At 37.9% G+C, this 19,488-nt stretch overlaps 1 protein-coding gene across 4 annotated transcripts in view; it reads left to right on the forward strand.

Annotated features, from left to right (window-relative positions):
• Nucleotides 1-914: 914 nt before the first annotated feature.
• The window catches only part of LOC106956052 (dedicator of cytokinesis protein 8-like), a 37,333-nt gene continuing 18,759 nt past the window's right edge, over nt 915-19,488 (forward strand). Inside the window, exons 1-6 of one of the 4 annotated variants that reach the window (XM_015046620.1) lie at nt 915-1,223; nt 10,276-10,361; nt 12,600-12,699; nt 18,624-18,799; nt 19,097-19,168; nt 19,287-19,395. In XM_015046620.1, coding sequence (XP_014902106.1) covers nt 18,672-18,799; nt 19,097-19,168; nt 19,287-19,395 — 309 coding nt within the window. In that variant the 5' untranslated portion in view covers nt 915-1,223; nt 10,276-10,361; nt 12,600-12,699; nt 18,624-18,671. Of the gene's footprint in view, nt 1,224-10,275; nt 10,362-12,599; nt 12,700-13,850; nt 14,111-15,726; nt 15,956-18,623; nt 18,800-19,096; nt 19,169-19,286; nt 19,396-19,488 lie in introns of those variants that run through there. The other 3 variants (XM_015046619.1, XM_015046621.1, XM_015046622.1) reach the window with 3 other exon arrangements.

Raw genomic sequence — 19,488 nt, forward strand, 5'->3', positions numbered from 1 at the left:
ACTGTACTTAAGTACAGTAACGAAGTACTTGTACTTCGTTACTTCCCACCACTGGTGACCAACTACCTTCGAAACACGAAAATAACATTTATCTTTCTCTCTATTAGAACGGTTGGAACAACCGTACAGGACACAGATTTCAGACATTTTGATGCTGGATCAACAGAAATAAATGGCTTGAATTTACTTCCGGCCCTCCATCTGCATTGGGTGACGTCGGTGCTACGTCATCTGAAATCCAGCAATTAGTCAGGCCACTTTAAAATACTAATATGCAAAAGTAGGTAAGACTTTTGCGCAGTACACTCACAAAAGGCAGCTTGGGGTGAAGTATGATTTTACAACATGCCTCAAATGCCTTTTAAATAAGAAAGATAACTTTTATTACTATTTCCATTTTTTATTTACGTTACACCCTTTTAAATTGTTACGCATAACGGGGGTCCGTACTTTAAATAAATGAATAAATAAATAAATATATACAAATAAATATAAAACAAAAACCATATTGTAAGAAATTTCTGTGGTAGCCTACTCTTTTGTATTCAAGGAACACAGGCAGAGCAAGATGACAAATTAGCAATTTTAATTAGTAAGCGGTTTGTACAAAATATATATAGACAGTGCGGTTTGAGTTGGGGGGGGGGGGGAACTGCGTTTAATTGCAAAAACTCTTGAGAAGGTAACATGTTTGACATTAAATGAGTATTTTAGTGTTTTAGTCTTGCTGTGTTGAGGACTGTAGTAAATAATTTCAAATAAATCAATCTAGTAAATAAATAAATAAATAAATAAATAAATAAATAAATAAATAAATAAATAAATAAAATGTCTGGTAACGCTCATGTCAGCAGCGAGGGAGCGCATGTGCCTCATGCATCCACCCTGTCTGTCCCATTCTCCTCCTCCTCCTCCATTCTGCCTCGCCGCCGGTGTCAGTCTGACTCCCTCTATCTCGCACTTAACTCCCTCGACGGGATACCTCAAAGCACATGCGGAAGTTTCCACCCCGGACAGCTGCTGCTGCTGCTGCCGCCGCCGCAGCAGCTCAAATGAGCTTCTGACAGTTGATCAGTAGGAGGGGAAGCAGTAACAGCGAGGAGGTGGGCGAGGCGACACCGCCAGGAAACGCCACAGCCGGATCCGCTGGACTGGACGTCAGACCCGCGCATGGCTTCTCTCGGCAGCGCAGAGCGACGGGCTTTCGCTCTGAAGATCAACAGGTAAGGAAAAAAAAAAAAAAAAAATCCTTATGATTTGTTTTGATCCTTAGGGATGAAAAGAGTGAATGCAAAACTGCCGAGAAATAATGGGAGGGTGCAGTTTGTTCAACGCGGAGCAGGCAGCCACATGTTGTGAATAATAAAAGCTGCAGGTTGATTCACTCTGCCCCGGAAAAAGGCAGCCTGAAGGGCTATCAACTGTCCCAACTTCTCTCCAACTTTACTATGGAAGCCTTATTAAGACCTGTAATAACAGGCTTTGTAATATTTATAATGCTATCTTTCACAAGTTCACTCTTATTTAGATTTTTTTTTCTGTCCCAGATAATGGTATACATTTAGGAAGCAAATCTTGTGCTTTACATCTGTCCATGAGTGTCATTTCCTCTTCTTGACCATGCAGATTCTAATGTGATCATTTCCTGTGGTGAGTTAGCTCTGACAAGTCCAGAGAATTGGTATAAATGAGGGATGTGTGATCATAGTTCCTACTGTGAAGCTGACCAGGTGGGAAGGAAGTATGCATATGGAAGTCTATTGTGTCCTATTCCTTCTCTGTTTTTTACTTCTGTTATGATTAGACCTGCAGTGACTCAAAAGCGTGTGTGTTCTGTGTAATATTGCAGAAGTCTGACAGTGCACTGGAGTTCATTCACATTGTGAAAGTGGATATATAGAGGAGGGGTTATGTTTTCTTCGTATTGATTCCAAAGTATTTTCCTTTTCTCCCTTTTGGTTTGTTGCAGTGAAAGTAATAATTCTTTGCAGTAGTCGCAAATGAATGAGTTTGTCAGCGGTCCATGGGATCGCTTCTTTGTTTCCCCATGCGCAGTAATAATAGAGCTGCATTCTTGATTGAAATAGCCAGGAGAAATCGCGGTTCTCTGTTTTTGTGCTGCGCTGTGCAGAGCTGAGCTCAGCGGTTGGGAGATCAGAGAGAAGTTGGGCCAGAGCCTGAATGCAGTGATGAGCCAGCATCTGGGCTGCCTAGACCATGTGGTACTGTAGCATTGCAAGGTGTTTGAGCAGATTTATGTATATTGACTGTGTAGTTTCATTAAGCCTCACTGGACCATTTGAATGCAATAAAACTCTGCAGTTTGCACCGATTAGCAGATAAGAGATTTTTAGCTGTTGCAGTTTCTTAATGTTTTATGTTGCTTTAAATCAGGGTTCTGGTTGCTTTCTCTCAACAAAGATGTTCTTATTGCAGTTGTTCCATAGATTGTTATTTTATCTTAACCTGCTTTAAGTTTGTTCACGTCACCTCTAACTTATCTGCGGTGTTTTTTTTGAGATCTTCACGTAACAGCTGTACTTATTCTGATATTAACCACAGGTAGACTCACATTTACTATTTTGGTGACGTCTGGAGGCCGTTAGTTGCACCTTAAGGTTTTATTTAGGGGTGTCAGAGTAAGTGGGGGTAAGTGCGATATGCTAGTCAAGCATTTCTACATTTATTTGCTTAAAAAATATGTACCCGTTTCCTTTGCTGACTATGCACTGCGTACCTCTCACATAAAATCCCAATGAAATAAGCTATAGTGTAAAAATGTTTAAGGTGGAAGTATAATTTTCCTTTTTAGAGCACTGCAAATACCCCATGTCAGAACGAAAAACAAACTTTATAAGATAAGAGTTTAGCTGGTAAACTCTCATCAGTGAGCAAATCTGTAAAAATTAGATAGAGAAGAGTTGTCAGATAATGGAGAATTTATTTCTGCCAGGAATGCTTTCTAGAAAGTAGCCCCACATGTTTCCATGTTATCTCCTTGGAAATGCTATAGTGCAAACAAGCTTGAGGAAATATAACATGAGATAAGAAAACCTCTGATAAAGGCTGCACACTTGTATGTTAAACTATTCATGCATCTGCTCTGGCTTGAGCAAGTGCTGCTATTATTGGTGCTGTAATGCAATTTGATAACTAATCGGGAAGGCCAGGTGAGTCCTAGGATTCCCCTCTAGACCCAGTGGAGGTGGTGAAGGGTAAAGAATAGGAACTCCCTCCTGGACAACCTCTCCCACTTGTTGCATGTTACAGCACTGGAGAGCTCCTTTAGTAACAGGCTTCTGCATCTTAAACGGACATAAGAGCATTATAGTGGGTCTTTCCTCCCTGCAGCTGTTTCTCACTCAATAAGCTGTTTACATTTCTGCTCTTCTTACTCAGGTTTCAATGATCAACAATTGGACAACACATTTTGTATTTTTTTTTATTTTATTTTATCCAAATCATCTTAAAATCTTTCTTAAAATCTACATCTTCTACATTTGCTATTTATTTAGAATTTTAGTTATCTTTTGTTTGATATTACTATACAGTTTCTATTTTATTTGTTTATTGCTGCGGTTACAGTTTCCCACAAAGGGACAGCTAAAGGATTCTATTCTATTCTATTCTATTCTATTCTATTCTATTCTATTCTATTCTATTCTATCAGAGTGATTCATTTCCCATGAATCAGACACTCATCCATGGCCATGTCACAGGAAAACAGTGACTCTGACTAGTGCAGCGCCACTTCCTTGTGGATTTTGTTTTACTGTTTTAAGGTAAACCTAATGTTTACAAACTACTAAGGTGGATAAAAATAAAACAAGATACAGTGTATGATTTGTAAAATGTTATTACAACAAAAAATATTTTCTTCTGTTTGACTGTCAATGCTCTCACATTGTATAAGGACACTTTTGGCTTGCTCTTTGTTACGTTATGTTGGTTCATTGTGGTTTTCTGGTTTAGCCCCGCCACAGCATTTCATTCAGTTTGTTGTTGTGTTGATGACCCACTTTTAGCCAAGAATTAGTTGTCAGACAGACAGTCTTTTTATGTTAAGCATTGCATTTAGACATCACATCACAAGTCCGATTTCAGGATGAATTTGCTACTTGGTAACTGCTATACATTTTTACCACTTATAAATAATCTTTTCTCATTTTAGATCAGATTTAGACTTTCTGGAAATTGTCTTATAGCTGTCCCCCGATTATCTGGCAGCATGTTGGTCAGAAGTTGGCATACTTTTCCTTAGTTTCTTCTAGATTTATCTTTGAACTCTATTGCTTGGGTCCAACATTTTGGATATCCTTCCACAAGTTTCTCACAAGTTTGCTGCAGTTGTGTCATTTCTTATGACTGAACTTGTGCAAGTGAGTCAGTTTTGTTAGCCACCGCACTCACACACTCGTTCAATCAGCAACACCCAGAACATTTCTGGGTGTTGCTGATTATTACTTTGTGACGGCAGCTTCAACACCTTTGTTTCCTTAGACCTCTTTGTAATTAATTTGGTTGTGTGTTTAGCACAGTTGTTTATTTTGAAGAGCTCTTTTTCCCCTAATCTTGTCTTGAAATGTCGTGTCAATATTTTCTTACAATGATGATGCCATCTGTTTTGTGAGGTGCACCAGTCCTTCCTGCAGGAAAACACACCTACAGCATGATGTTGTCCCTTTCGTACCTGACAGTTGGGAAGGTGTTCCAAGTCATGCAAGTTCCCCCTTTTCCTCTCCAAATGTTACAAAGATTATCAAACACTTCAAATTCAGTTTATTTTAAATTTAGTTTATCAGCCCACAGGACATGCTTCCACATGTAGTGTTTTTGTCCCCGAGTTCAACTGTAAACTGTAATCTGATTTTTCTTTTATGTTGCTTTGGGAGTAGTGATCCCACTGAGGGGCCTTTTTAGAAGTTGAAGTTGATGAACGAAGTAAACATATCTCATTGATTTAATTTTAAGCTTTGGGTGCATTGGTCAAATAGCTGATAAATACAGCAATAAACCAAAGGGAACTTGGAAAGTAAGCCATTCAGTCACAAAGAGGAACAGCAGACACAAGTTGAAACTCTAGTATTAGAGTAAGATGAAAATATCTTTTTCTTATCATTTACACTGATACACATTTGTAGACATGGTTGCATTGTGCTTATCAGGCTGAAACAATCTTTTGTTTATACACCCCATAAAATATTGTATAGTGTCAGGAGCACCTCCTTGCCTCCACATCTTTCTGTCAGCTAGGCGTGTGCGAAGGAAATCCTGCAAACTGAGAACACACCATCACTCACTGGTATCACTTCACTTTTCAGTGTTAGGACAGGAAATGCGTTTCTTGATATAGGCGCCGAAAAAAAGGGGAATGGAGAAGAAGTTTGCCTGTTAACAAATGCAAGACATTCATCATACAAGAGATGCCTGCTGAGTTTAGCTGGGAAAAGTAGTAAATATTTAATAATCTCTCATTTGAACTTGATGTGATTTAAGAGCGTATGGTAACAGGTGTGAGGACAGCTGTGGGCATGCAGCCTCTATTGTTCAATACTTCTAAGTGGAGAGGGGGGCTCTGGATTGTGTTTCATCTGATTTCCTATGGGTTTTCGGCATATGTCATCTGTTGACCACCGGGTCTGTTGGTGGGCCGCCCTGGTACTGCTCAGTAAAAGACAACGCCTTCAAATCCAAGAGACTTTAAGCAAATTCTGCCTTTGTTTTTAATGAAAGTCTCCTTTGGACCCTGGTTTTCACTTGAAGCCTCCAGCGACACAATTCTTGCAAATGATGGCTATGTTAGTGTGTGCCTTCCTTCGAGAGGAAGTTGAGTTGTGATGCTACTGATAGCAGTAAGACCCATTAAGTTTGGAGACGTATGATAGGATGAGACGGGCAGAGGGGGCCATCTATGTGGTCCTCTCACTTTTCTTGTGTATGCCACTCTGCTTTTCTTGATCTCTTGTCTTTTCTTCTTGGCTTAGATTAAAAGAGAGAAGTTTGATTCTAAGGAGAAGGATTTTAAGGTTTAGGGAAACACTCCTCTCGTAGACAAACGAATAGGAGACGGTTTTCAGAACAAATTCCCTCAGGAACTGACTCGTTAGGAGTAAAACCAATAGTTTTGTTACATGTTTACATTGATCTAAGACATTATCAGTTATATTTTAGGAATTCACCAGCAAATAATAATAGAAGTCTTCCCCCAAACTGTTAATCTTTTTAGATTAAGGCTACAGTGCATAAAGTTTAGAGGACATTAATTTCTCTCACTTCAGTTCTGTTTGAAAGATAACTGAATGGAAAAAATTTAAAATGATATAAAAGTCTTTGCGTTTTTTAAATAATATTATATTATGCAAATTGAATAAATATAAACAAAACCTAAAATTTATTAAACAAACAAACAAAATGATTATTCAAACAATGGAAAGAAGTACAATCATTCAGCCACTTTTATATCGTCTTTAGAGCAGAATTATTGTAATTTCTTTCTTGGTTTGTTTTATAGATAATTGGACGCGAGTAGCAAATTGATGGATGAATAAAACTCTCTCTTTGATAAAAAAGCTAAGTTATTTTTAAAATGTAAAAATAAAATAAATAATAAAGGACCAGCTTCTTGAAAGTTTCACGCCTGAGGAATAAAAGTCACCATATAATTGCTTTAAAATAAATCTTTATAGTCATGCAATGAGCAAATGAAGTACATATACAAAAATACAAATATATTAAAAACTAAAATAATAAACCATTAACTGGATACAATGAAACAATTCCAACACTTTTATTATGTTACATTTTTAAGAAGTATCTGTGCACCATTAAATGTTTCTGATTTCTTGTAGAAAATATTTTCTTGTATTTGGAGCAGATATCATATTGGCATTCCATTTCTGCTGGAGATTGTAGGGGCCAGTTTCGAGTTTAGCATTGTAGGTTAGTTTCTATGTATGACCTTAACAGATTAGAAGTATCTTTTATTGTCCAGGAGTGGGGAAATTCAGATGTCACAGCAGCAAGTTAAAGTAAGTTGGAACACATATATGTTAAGGCAAAAAACCCCAAAAACAACAACAAACAAAAACTGTGCATCAAGAACAAATTTACAACAGAAGAAAAAAATATTCTGTACACTGATTAAAATAACATACTCAGATAGCAGCAATAACATTTTGAGTTTGTTTGGAACAGTCATGGTAATAAAATCATACAGATGCTTGAAGGCAGGACCTGCAATAAAGCACTTGTGTGCACCTAGGATGCAGCAGTCTGTCACTGAAGGAGCTTTCGAGTTCAACAACAGCTGAAACAGCAACAGATGGGCAAGTGGACAAATGTTAAACTCACAATTTAAAGAAATGCGTCTTTTAGCATTGTGTAAAATAGAAGGTTTAAGTCATTATCCCAAGGAGGTTTACCTTTTTTAATGTGTGTGTGACTAAGAAGCCTGAGAGTGGTTTAAGAAGTATGTTAAATGTCTCTGAGTTCAGTGCCTCAGGGAAAATGAAAATGTTAATTCAAAATCATATCTGACTTACAAGTACCTAAATATTGTGGCAGTAGGATGAAGTGGTATGTAGAGAAAAAAAAACATACTTTAAAGCACCACATTTTCAACTTATAAACATTTTATAAAACAAAAGCCCCAAACAAGCAGTGATGGTTCACATTCAGCTTGAAGAAGAGGTTTGGGAATGGTGCCAGAAACGCTGACAGGAGCCCACCACGCTCTCAAACAGCAAGTGTAGGCCTGCCATGTGTGACATAACAAAAAGCTCCCAGCTTGTTTCTACGCAGATGCATAGTAGATGATTTTAGGCTCACAGCATATGCTGAGATGAGGTTTCATGGAAAATTTCCTGACACATTTTGGAAATCTTAACACTTTGACGATGGATGATCATTTTAGGAATTTGTCCTCCAGGGACAGTCTCATGCTGTCATCATCGCAGCGTTGGATTTCACAAGCGGGTTCTTAAAATCTTAAAGCTTAATAGTTTGAAGTTTATCTAAACTAGGGAGAGGTGAAGGATATGGTCTACATGCCATAAATATTTCACATGAAAGCTGTGCATAGATTGAAATTATTGTTAAAAATGCTCTGCTTTGCTATTGCACATGCCCGGTATATTGCCACGAGGCTCTCGCATGGTCTGAATTTTTTTTTTTTTTTGAAAGAATGGGAAAATAAAGTATCTTTCAGGTCTGATTATTTATTCAGAACAAAAATGGAGGATAAAAATATCAGCATTATCAGACATCGTTCCTTGTCCAGTTCTCTAAAGAGCCATCTGTCTGTTTGAAAAAATGAGCTTGTATGTCTTATTGTCCTGAAAAACAACATTGAGATTGGCCAGAATTAGCAAGTCAGACCTCATAATCAATATTGGTCAGGAAAAGGCTGATTGCTATTGACTATAACTGAGTCCACTGTATACAGAGTGGTGAGTGCTGGAGCAAGGTAGTGATTTCAGATATCAGAGACAGGTACTCCAGTCTGAGACTTGGAGGATGCATTGGCCCCACAAGATGCCACCATGGGCGGTTGCCCATGTCGCACATATCAGAAACCCACTGCCATAAAAGACTGTAGTTTATTTGTGAATTCCTTTATTGTGACTTTTATGTTTAGTGCATTACATTTCTGATGACAATATTGATAAATATGGTAAAAAATTACATACAATACAAACATGTAATGCAAAATTTTGAAATTGTGACATCCCTGTTATTATTGAATAATTATTGCAGAGATTAAATACATACCCTGTAGAAATGAGGATTTCATCCAATAAGACGGAAATCTAAGACTTGACTTGTGAACATGACCAATTCACATATTTTCAATTTAATTATCTAGAGTGTCTGATTTGTTGAAAGATTCATGTTTTTATTACTTTCTTTTTAAGTTCAAATGACATCATGTCATTGAAAGAACAGTCACGAAGTGTGCATGTTAGAGAGTGCCACTTTGACTATTTTCAGAGATTTGCAGTAAGGCAGAGATTTTGTGTTTTGATGAGGTTTAACATCCCAGGAGCAGCAGCTTTTTTAGACCAAAGTGGTTACACTTTTTTTTCCTTTTCTTTTGGCAGTGGGGTTTTGACCTCATTCATAGATCTCATGGACTTCTTGTCCTGTCATCCAAAAGCTCCAGATGTACTTCTGATTGTCAAATACTCCTTCACTTGAAGTCTTGACTCTGGGTTTGGGTCCCCCCAAAAACTCTTTTTTTTTTTTTTTTTTTTTTTTTCCCCAGAAGTTTCGATGCAAGCTGCTTTTGGTAAGATGACAAAATCCAAAGCTTTTGTTTTTATCCTCTTGACTGGAGCTTAGCTTTTATGTGACAAAAGATGCCCAGGGAGAGGCCCGCTGAAGAGAGAGACAGCTGTTGCCTGCTGTCACAATCTGTTTGCTTACCAGTGGTAAAATAATGTCAGCTTGGTTCTACTGGCAAGAGCTGATTACAGTTTTCATTCCCTGGTCTTTTTATAGATAGGCCCCTGATGTCAGTCATTGTTTGTGACCTAACAATCTCCCTTGTGCATGCCTGCAAGATTTTGTGCCTACAAATTAGACATTTTGTACATGACTTGTATTAAATTGTAGGTTGAATCATTTTGGTCTTTGTAGGACTGATGAAACATGCAGAAAGGAATTAATGCCAGTGTTGTTAGGATATTACTTTGCACTAAGGATGTCTTCTTGGGGAGTCATGTTATAAACTGTCTTTCAGATTTTTAGTTGTCATTTAGAAAAACTCAACTTAAGCAACAAAGAATAAACCATTATTTAAAAAATGCTGTTTTTGTTTCAAAGTTTTTATGTTAACAGGATAAACTAGAAAAAATAACAGATCTAAAAGTATACATTTTCATATTGATCTGGTAAATTATACAAGCAGCAGATTTATAATTCAAAGACAAGTCATTTTGACTAAATACAAGGAAGGCCTATAAAAAATATTCACCTCCCTGAATGTTTCACCCTTTTTATTGATTTTTGCAAATCAACCACAATCAACAGAATTTGGCATTTGCAACAAAATCATTTACAAAATAACTATGAATATTTGACACAAAAATAACTGATTGCATCACTTACCGTCTTCAAAATGACTGACCTAATTCAACAGAGGTCCAACCAATTAGAGCTAGTGGTTTCACAAGGGGTAGAATGGAGATTTTCTGAATGCAGTGATTGTTGTCCAAAGACATCTGTGTCTGGGAGGTCTATGCACTGGTTAATCAGTATTTCTGGCTGTGATTACAGTATGAAGACATCAGAACACTCCAAGGAGATCAGAGAAAAAGTTATTGAAAGTATCACTCAGGAGATGGGTACAAAAAAATTCTAAGGTACTGAGCATCCTATGAAGTTCAGTTAAGTCATCAAGAAATGGAAGGAATGTGGTTAATGTGTAAATCTGCTTAGATCAGGGAATGGATACTTCTTATAAACACTGTATGAGTCTTGTAGGGCACAAACCACAAATAACTTGAACCTTTCTTAAATTTTAGTTTTCTTATTAGATATTCAATTCTCTTAAACGTTAGCGCATATTTTGACACTACAACCACACACCTCGGGGTATTTTACTTGTAATTTCTGTAATAGACCAACAAGGTGTGTACATACTTTTGTAAGGTTGTGGCATTCCTCTCAGAAATCAGAAGCATAAAAAGTATACGGTGAGCTTGAAGAGCATAATAAGTTCCTGACACAATCATTAGCTGGTCTGCTTTGGTGCAAGGTGCAAACATGCTGCTTCAATAAACCAGTTAAGTGACCAACAGCACTGTGTTTGCAGAGTCAGGTTGTAAGACTGTGTGCGCGCACTGTTGTTGTGGTGGGTTCTGACGATTTCAAAGCAACTTTTGCATTCGTACAAGCTGCAGAGCTTCATCGTTTGGCCTTGTAATTGCAATGCACCGAAGGATTCTTGTGGAAACAGAATGTGTGTGTATGTGCTGTTTTTTGTCCATGGTAATAATATCTTTATGATCTCATTTTATTTCTTGAGCTCACCCCGTAGAACTGTTTTAATCTTAGTTTGCAGTGGTGTTTTGCTAATCGTTGTCTTTAATCTTTTTATTCAACCATTTTATTTCAGTGGCAGTATGGCTATGTGTTTGAATAAATACCACTGGCCTGCTGGACTTTGCTCTTTGTGTAGATTTGTTTGCACACCACCCATGCCTTGACCTTTTCTGTACTAACTCAGCTCGTAATGTGATTTATAGGGACAGTGGAACAGGAATTGAACACCTTGATATAAGCAATATTGGATCTTATATAATATTAACTGTGTTTACATGCGAACGAAGCTGAATGAAGCTGTCTTTCTGATCTGCACATAATGTGTTTTACTACAGCTTCATAGATTTTAGTGTCCTGACACTCTCTCCTAACATTTTGTTGTTTGTGGTTTGTGGAGATAATTAGTAACAGTTATGTTGCAACAGGCTTAACAAACTCATGAGACTGACCACAGGGGAAGCAGCCAGCAGCGTGACCCATTTGCTCAAGTATTTTGCCCTTTAAATATTTGCTGTGTGGATGTATCACAGTAAAGCACTTCTGACATTTGAACATGCTAACACAGGCACTGATCAAACCTTTGTTAATATGCAGACAACATATATATTTTTTAATTAGATGAAACAAGTAAAGGATTTTTTGTGGAAGGTTTGGTCAATCTCCCATGGCATGGTAGATTAATTATGAAAAAATAGACGATGAACCCACTCTGAGGATATGGAATGTGAGGAACAAACTGGGGCACTGTCTCCCAGTTCTTGTTCTCCCTTCCTTTTATAGGGGTAGCTCTTGGAAAGCACAGACAAACACTGTCTACCCAACATTTCTGAATACTCCTTTATCCGTCTGTCATGTTGATTTCCTGCTTGGTTTGACCCTTGAATCAGAACGCCATCATTTAATCCAAAGCTGGTTTATTTTCAACTTGACAAAGCATGTCAATGTCAATGGAAATCTGCTAGTGGAAGCAAAAGCATAGATAATCCAACTCAGAAATTAATGGAACACAATGTGTTTTAGACCAAAATTGGATCTAATATTATTTAAAGATATATTCTTTCTGAAGGAAGTGGATGAAGTTTTCAGATTTTTTTTTTGTAAAGTCTGAATCTGTATCAAATCAGAAATGCACTAATGTAAGATTTTGTCTTTTAAACAATGATATTATTTTTTTTAATCTGTGATCGATTTTTGACCAGCTCCAGTTTTCTTGTAAGAATGACAACAGCTGAATATTTGTTTTAGTAAACTCTCGTAATAAAAGTCTAAAGTAAAATGAAACAACAATTTCTCCCAAAACAGAGTTTGTTGCCTTGTATGACTTATTTTCAAACATTCCACAGATGAGGAAAGTCTTCACTCAGTGTCAACTTCCAAACCAGGGAGTGTTGTTGTCAATGCAACCTAGAGTATTTGCATATGGTGTGTTGGCTGAAAAGAAGCTAATTTCTTGTTATATCTATAGCTCAGATAAATTATGCTAATTTCCTTTTTTGTGCCTTACAATCATAAGGCAGAAAGGCCTTATAAATATCTGTTTCTTATTTGCATTCCAGGCACACTTCTGCAGAGGTTAGACGGAACTTCATTGGGAACTATGGCTTATATCACAGTCGGTCCAACTCCAGCTCGTCTCCCACTGCCTACGTCAATGTGGTGAGTTTCGTTCTGTAGGAAAATAATACATTAGTGTTTGAGTTCAAACCTGTTTATTCTCCTCATATCCCACATCATCATCTTAAAGTATGCCTTTAAAATATTCAACTAATTCTGAGGTAGCATAACTGCATGCAAGGAAATGAAATATTTTTTTTTCACTGATGTTTTTTATTGCTTTTCTTGCTATTTAATATGAACTTTAAGGATCATCACACTAAAACATTGTAAATGTTTCATGCCAATAATCTGTTGTAATATTGTTATGGTTTGCAGAATTTTTTGCCCCTAATGCAGCACTCTAACAGCTTTAGTGTTTGTAAGCGTATCATCCTCACATCCTCTTTACTGTCATTAGCCTGGAGAAAGACTGACTCAGTGCAGAGTCTAGTCTTGGAGATTATACTTTAAGTCCCAAAAAATCTGCAACAAAACAAGAAAATGCCTTAGCAAAGACGACTGTTTGAATCATCACAGTGGATGGGGATAAGCAGGCCTGTCGAGTAAACATGCAAAATAATTAAAAAGTAAAATTATTTTGCTAATTCAATTTGAAATACACAACTCGCATATTAAAAGGACTCCTCATAAATAGTGACATGTTTCAACTGTTTACTATTGTTCATTCACATTTTTATGACTTAAAGTTAATGATTACACAATATCTTGTTGTTTAACAAAATCAATTTTTAATTATATTTAATGATGCAATATTGTCTGTTGTTCAGAAGATGGCAAATAAAATCATTCAGAAGGAAAAAAAGACATCTTTCCTGATGGAGCTAGTAGATCAGAACGCTTTCCAAACATTTTAATAGAATGTTGGATGGAAGAACAGCTTTGGTAGAAAACAATGCACACGTGTCTGCAGTCTTTAGTAGGTTGAGAAGTAAAAAAAGACCATTTTAAGAGTTCAGAAGAGATTCACAAAGTGTGGACTGGACCGGAGTCAGCGAGCTCCACCACATACACATCTATCTAATTCATGCTCTACAATCACAGGTGTCAAACTCCAGTCCTGGAGGGCCACTGCCCTGCAACTTTTAGATGTGCCTCTGCTGCACCACACCTGAATAGAATAATTAGGTCATTAGCAGGCCTCACACAAGAAGGAGGTAATTAAGCCATTTCATTCCAGCGTTTTGTACCTGTGGCACATCTAAAAACTGCAGGACAGCAGAGGACTGCAGTATGACCCCCCTGCTGTTGTTCTGCTCCTTGTGTTAAGTCACTCCTGAAGCAAAGATGTTAGAAGTTTCTCATCTGGTCTCAAGAGAAGAAGGAACAGACTGTTTCTGAGTTATCCAAAGTTCATTGCTTTTTTAGATGAGGGTACATTTTGCTCTTATCTTTGGGAGCTACATTTCTGAGAGGGACAGACAGTTTTTGCAATCCATGATGGGCAAGGGAGGTAGGTCATCTGCTAGTGTTGGTCCACTTTGTCTTCTTAAGTCCAAATAAAGCACAGACATCTATCAGAAAGTTTCATGTTTCTCTCTGCTGGCAAGCTATATGTGAATGCTGATTTTCACATTTTCCAACAGGACTTGACACCTACCCATTTTGCCAAAAGTACCAATGCCTCCTTAAATGAGGTATTAATTGAACAGCAAATTTGTCTGACCTAAAATGCAATAACAATCTATGCCATAGACTATATGGCATAGGCGTAACCTCCATTACACCTTAGGAGAGCCACAGGCTAATCACCTCCATGCCACACTGCATTAATGCATTAATTAATGTAAAAGGAGCCCCAACTAGTATTGAGTCAATGCCCTTTATTTCTGTATGCAAGATCCTTTATTTTTTGGTATTATGTATTTTTGGTATTATGAATTGTTTGCTCAGAAACTGAATTTTTTTTTTTATCAGCTCTAAACCATCATTATTCAAAATAATTGAAATTAATTCTTTAGGATGCATCACACAGCATAAAAAATCTACACAAGTTTTATTTTTTAAACTGAATTTCTGAAATGCATAATCTTTTTCATATTATTGTAATTCAGTGAGATGTACCTTGATAACAATACATGTTTCCTAAACATGGTTTGGAAAACTCTGGATTTCTTTCTACATAGGAGTGAATGGCACCGTTGCAGGTTGGAGCATAGCAGGTTGTTATCACAGCTCTTCTGAGCAAATAAACAGAATGATGCAGTCTAATCCTGTGCAGGGATTGGTTCCCACACTACGCTTCAAGATTTCCTGTGGCACCCTTTGAGTCCCTGTCTCTGCCTTCCAGTGTTTTATCTTCCACTTCCTTCTTCTTTGTTTTTTTTTTTTTTTTTTTTTTTCCTGGCTTTTCTCTGTCATTTCATCCTACTCTGCTGCTCTACATTTTTGTCACTCAAAAGTTTACCAAAGCTCTTAAGTGCTAAGTCTCCTGACATATCTGTAGCGTGACTTAGCTGAAACCCTGTTATACTTCCCTGGGTTTGATCCTTGAGCTTCTCAGCTGACGTGGTTTCGGTTGCACTACTTAGACCCTTCACCCCACTCTTCCACCTCCACCTGCTGGCATCCAAGACTGTTAATCTGTAACCTGCTTGAGTCGGGGAAATGGGTCAGCGCCTAGGCTGCCGACTGGCACTGGATGGGGCTGTTTACCTTTCAGCTTATGAGGGGGAGCGAATGTTTAATATGTCTGGATTTGGCATGCAGGGAGAGAGGTTTTAATGCCATAATCTCTGGGACGGTGGTTTTCTTGTTATTCAGCAGTGAGAGCTCAGGGATGAGTGAGGGATATTCACTGTGGCAGTTGTGCTTGGAAATGTGTGTGTTGCCGGTTGAGTGTTATTTTAGTTTTGCTGCAAAAACGAAGAGATTAAACAAAAAGCTTTGCATGATATTGTGTGCTGCTAATGTTTGCCCCTGTGCAATCTGTTCCTGTGTTGAAACACTGGTTGAAAATGGGAGCGCTTCAGTGATGTCACTTCCTACAAAGCGTTGGTGGTTTTTAAGCATGTTCAAAGTTTGTAGTCTGAATTTAAGATAATAGAAAGCAGATGGTGCCATCTTTTGCTCCAACTGGTCCTGATGTTGGATGTTTCCCTCCACAATCCTCTGTAGTTTTCATCTTCTATGAATAAGAGGATGAATGTAAAGAGGATCTGTTTGCTAGCTTGTGGTTTGGTTTCAGAAAAGAGCAATCAGCGTCAGTAGAAACGAACAGTAGTACAGGTTCCCATATCCGGGCTACGCCATTTTGTACACTTCCTCTTTAAAGTGGCACTTTTCAGTTGTGAGCAGGGTAAGTCTAACATATCTGTTTGAGCCGTGCAGGTACTAACAGAGACTTTAAAGCTATGCTAAAACGCTCATATGTCTGTGGCGAGGTTAAATTAAGTTCTACATTTTAAAAATGCTGCTTGTCTACGGTTTCTGTTTGCAGTCTCATCTGGCTTGATGGGGTGGATTTCAAATAGCAAAGTGTTGGAAGATTTATCAGTTTCTTGAATAATCATATCTGATGTGTACTGAAAATGTTTAAATCAGAGAATTCATCATGTTGAATCTTGGAGCATTTTTTCTCTTTTATCCTAATAATGAAGCACATGAAAGGTTGCAGTTTGTATCATCTGGCCGATCTGCTTTAAGAAGTAGATTTTGCAGAAATATGATCATCATCATTGAGAGCTGATTGAATACTTAAGGAGTTTTCCTTTCTCCCTTGTGTTAACTCTGCAGAGCACCATTCACAGATTACAAGCATGCATGCATTAGCATTCATAATTTTTTTTTTGGCGGGGGGAGGGGGGGAGTTCATGCTCTGCACTAAAATAGAGAGAAGCTATGCCGTGATGATTGTTCTAGCTCTGAGTAAGACTGCCTCATTTGGAATCTTGTTGAGGCACACACCATCCCTGTAGAATCGAGGCGCTTCACCTGTGTACACAGCATTATGCCGCGTAGCTCTTTTTTCAAAATTGCTACTATTTTGTAGCTTGCTTGCACAGCTGCTCGTGTCATTAGTTTTGCAGAGAAATGCGCTTCAGGGTGTGCGGATGTGCAAAAACATGTCTGCAGGCAGACAGAATTTGCTCTGCCCGTAAGAGTTGCGTAGAACAATGACTCGTGCTGTTGCTGCAGATTTCCCCACCTCTCCTCTGTGCACATACTGCTCATGAGTGCGTGCATGACATTTGCTATAGTACCTCTGTACTTTTATTTTCCTCTTCTTTTTTCACCTCCCCTACACATAGTTTTAAAAATACTTTTCTAAACCCTTGTAGGAGCATAAGCATGATTAAAAGCTTAGGTGTTTTTGTTTTTTTGTAAGCTGTTCTAAATATTTATATGCAAGAAGATGCTATTTGTCTTTTTTGCATTTGTGCATTGCCTTTGTAAGCTATTTTTAATATTTCAGAAGGAGACTGTTGTGTTTCTGTAAGCTGTCTGTTTCTGCACCTTGTTTTCTGTTTCTTTCCTGGATGTTCCTCTTTTTACCAGCTTAACCAGCTTAACCTGACTACTTTCTTTCCTAATCAGTTGGACATTTTGCTACCAGTTGCCTTGCAAAAAAGGCTCACATAACCATTGATCTTGGGGATTTGTTAAAGTGTGTATTGAAGTGACTATATTAACTATGTGCAGAACTGCCTTTATCCCCGTATGTTGAGATAATTATAGATTTCCTTTTGATCTACCTGACAGGAGAGTGGGGTTTTAGAGTTTCTGTCTAAAAATAGGTTCACTAAGAGCAGAAAAGGCCCAGCTGTCTAAAACAAGCCAGGTTTGTTCCAGTTACTATTTATGTCTGTTTGTGTGTCTTTTGTTCCTAGACAGGTATGAGCTATTAGAAAATAGTCATGATTCAACATGTTTGGTCCTACCCCCCTTTTTTTTTTTTCCTAAAAAAAAAATCTGCACTGTTTACAGAGAATTACACAAGTATACATGCTAGCTGAACTTTTTCCACATATTCTCAGATTACTACCATCAACTCCAGTGTATTTTATTGGCAGTTTACACAATAGACCAACGTAAAGTAATGAATAACTATGAAGTAGGAGGAAAATGAGCCATGGTTTCTCTTTTTACTAATAAAAATATAAAAAATGTGATGTGTACACCAGACTAGCTTTATTGATGCATTTTATATCCACCTTTTTAATCCTCCAGATATTTTGGGGTTTGTCTCTACTTCCTTTGCAACATTTTTCACCCATTCACCCAGTTGTGCTTATTCTTTGCAACAGATATTCCCCACCTGAGCTGTGAATATCTGCAGCTTCTCCAGAGTTACAGTGGTCCTCTTGCCTGCTTTTCTGATTAACTTTTTTCCCCGTCTAGATTCGACGAAATTCTGTGGCCCTAATATTTTCTTGCTTTCATGTTGTTGAATGTTGCCATGGTGATCCCACGTCTCACTTTAGGCTCACTCAGATCAGTATCATGTGAGGGTGTGAAAGTTAGCTACAGTTGCATCCAAATGGACAGGGGTATTTATTTTGACATCAAGTTGCACGCAGCAGACTCTCGTCTGCCACCTTCCGAAAGTAAATTTGTGCGACTGTTTAGTTTCATTTCAAAGTAAAGATGCCGTAATATATTTGCAAGCTGCACTTTTCAGATTTATGAAGAATTCTGAAGGTATTATTTTCTTTCATCTTCACAGTTGGTCCACTGCATTACTTCCATCTAAAATATATTGGAAGTTGTGCTTATAATATGACGAAAGTCCTGCACAAACTCATTAGCCAAAATATTAATTTATTTGCATTACCTAGGGTGCTTATACTTGTAATCCTTTAAAGAAATCACATATAATCATTTTTTAGTAAATAATTCATTTCTCTGGAGATGCAAAGCTTTAGTGCTTACTTGATTATATTTGCTGCTGAAATGCCTTAAGATTCCTTTAGTCTCCTTCCATCAGAAAACTTAACTTTCATATCTATGACCTCTGGGTTTCTCAGCCTCCGGCGTATGACGCAGTGGAGCCATTGGACCTGGAGGAGTTCCTGATGTCACAGTTAAGAAGTGAAGACTCAGATCTGATGCATGAATTTGGAGACTTCCCTGACGATGACCTGAAGGTGGAGCAGGTGGAGAAGGAGCGACGTACCATCCGGCACTCTGTCCCAGAGGACGGGTGAGTTACGAGCCAGAAATCATCAAAGAGAGGAATATTTATATAATGTCCACACAATTTCACAATCACTTAGAGAAAGACTTTAAGACACAAGGCTTTTATTGGAATGTTTTCTTTCATTTCTCAAACTATTTTGTCATTTTATCTTGCTAAACATATGTGTCTTGCACCTTGACCATGACTCTCAGATAAGCTGAGACGTAGAATTAATGGTTTTCAGATGTCTTTGAATGTCTGCTTGCATATTTGCGTGTCTACATATTTTTTTTCCCCCTGTTCTCATTCCTTTCCTTTCAGAGGCGACTTAGATCCACATGTGAGAGATTGCGTGAAGAGTTACACCCAGCCATGGCTGGTTGTTTCCAGAAGGTAAACTCTCCAACTTTGTTTCAGTCCAGTGATCTCCATGTTTCCCCGAATGACAAACACCAGCGTTCTGTACATCGCATGTTAATCCTTGTTGTTGTCTGTGTTTGTGCATGTAAAGGTGCCAGGGGGATGGCTGGAGTGCATATTCAGAGCGAGTCGGCCTGCATAAAGTCCTGCATAAGCAAATCTTTGAGTCTGATTTTCAACCAGAAAACAAAGACAAACCAGTAAGAAGCCTACTTACTTACAGCACTCCTTGTATAGCATTTTAATTCCAGCCTCTTTTGAATAGTTTAAGCACCAAATAGTTTGTTAATCAA

Source organism: Poecilia latipinna, unplaced genomic scaffold (assembly GCF_001443285.1).
Source record: "Poecilia latipinna isolate Pla-1442-1.1 unplaced genomic scaffold, P_latipinna-1.0 Scaffold785, whole genome shotgun sequence".
Classification (NCBI taxonomy): domain Eukaryota; kingdom Metazoa; phylum Chordata; class Actinopteri; order Cyprinodontiformes; family Poeciliidae; genus Poecilia; species Poecilia latipinna.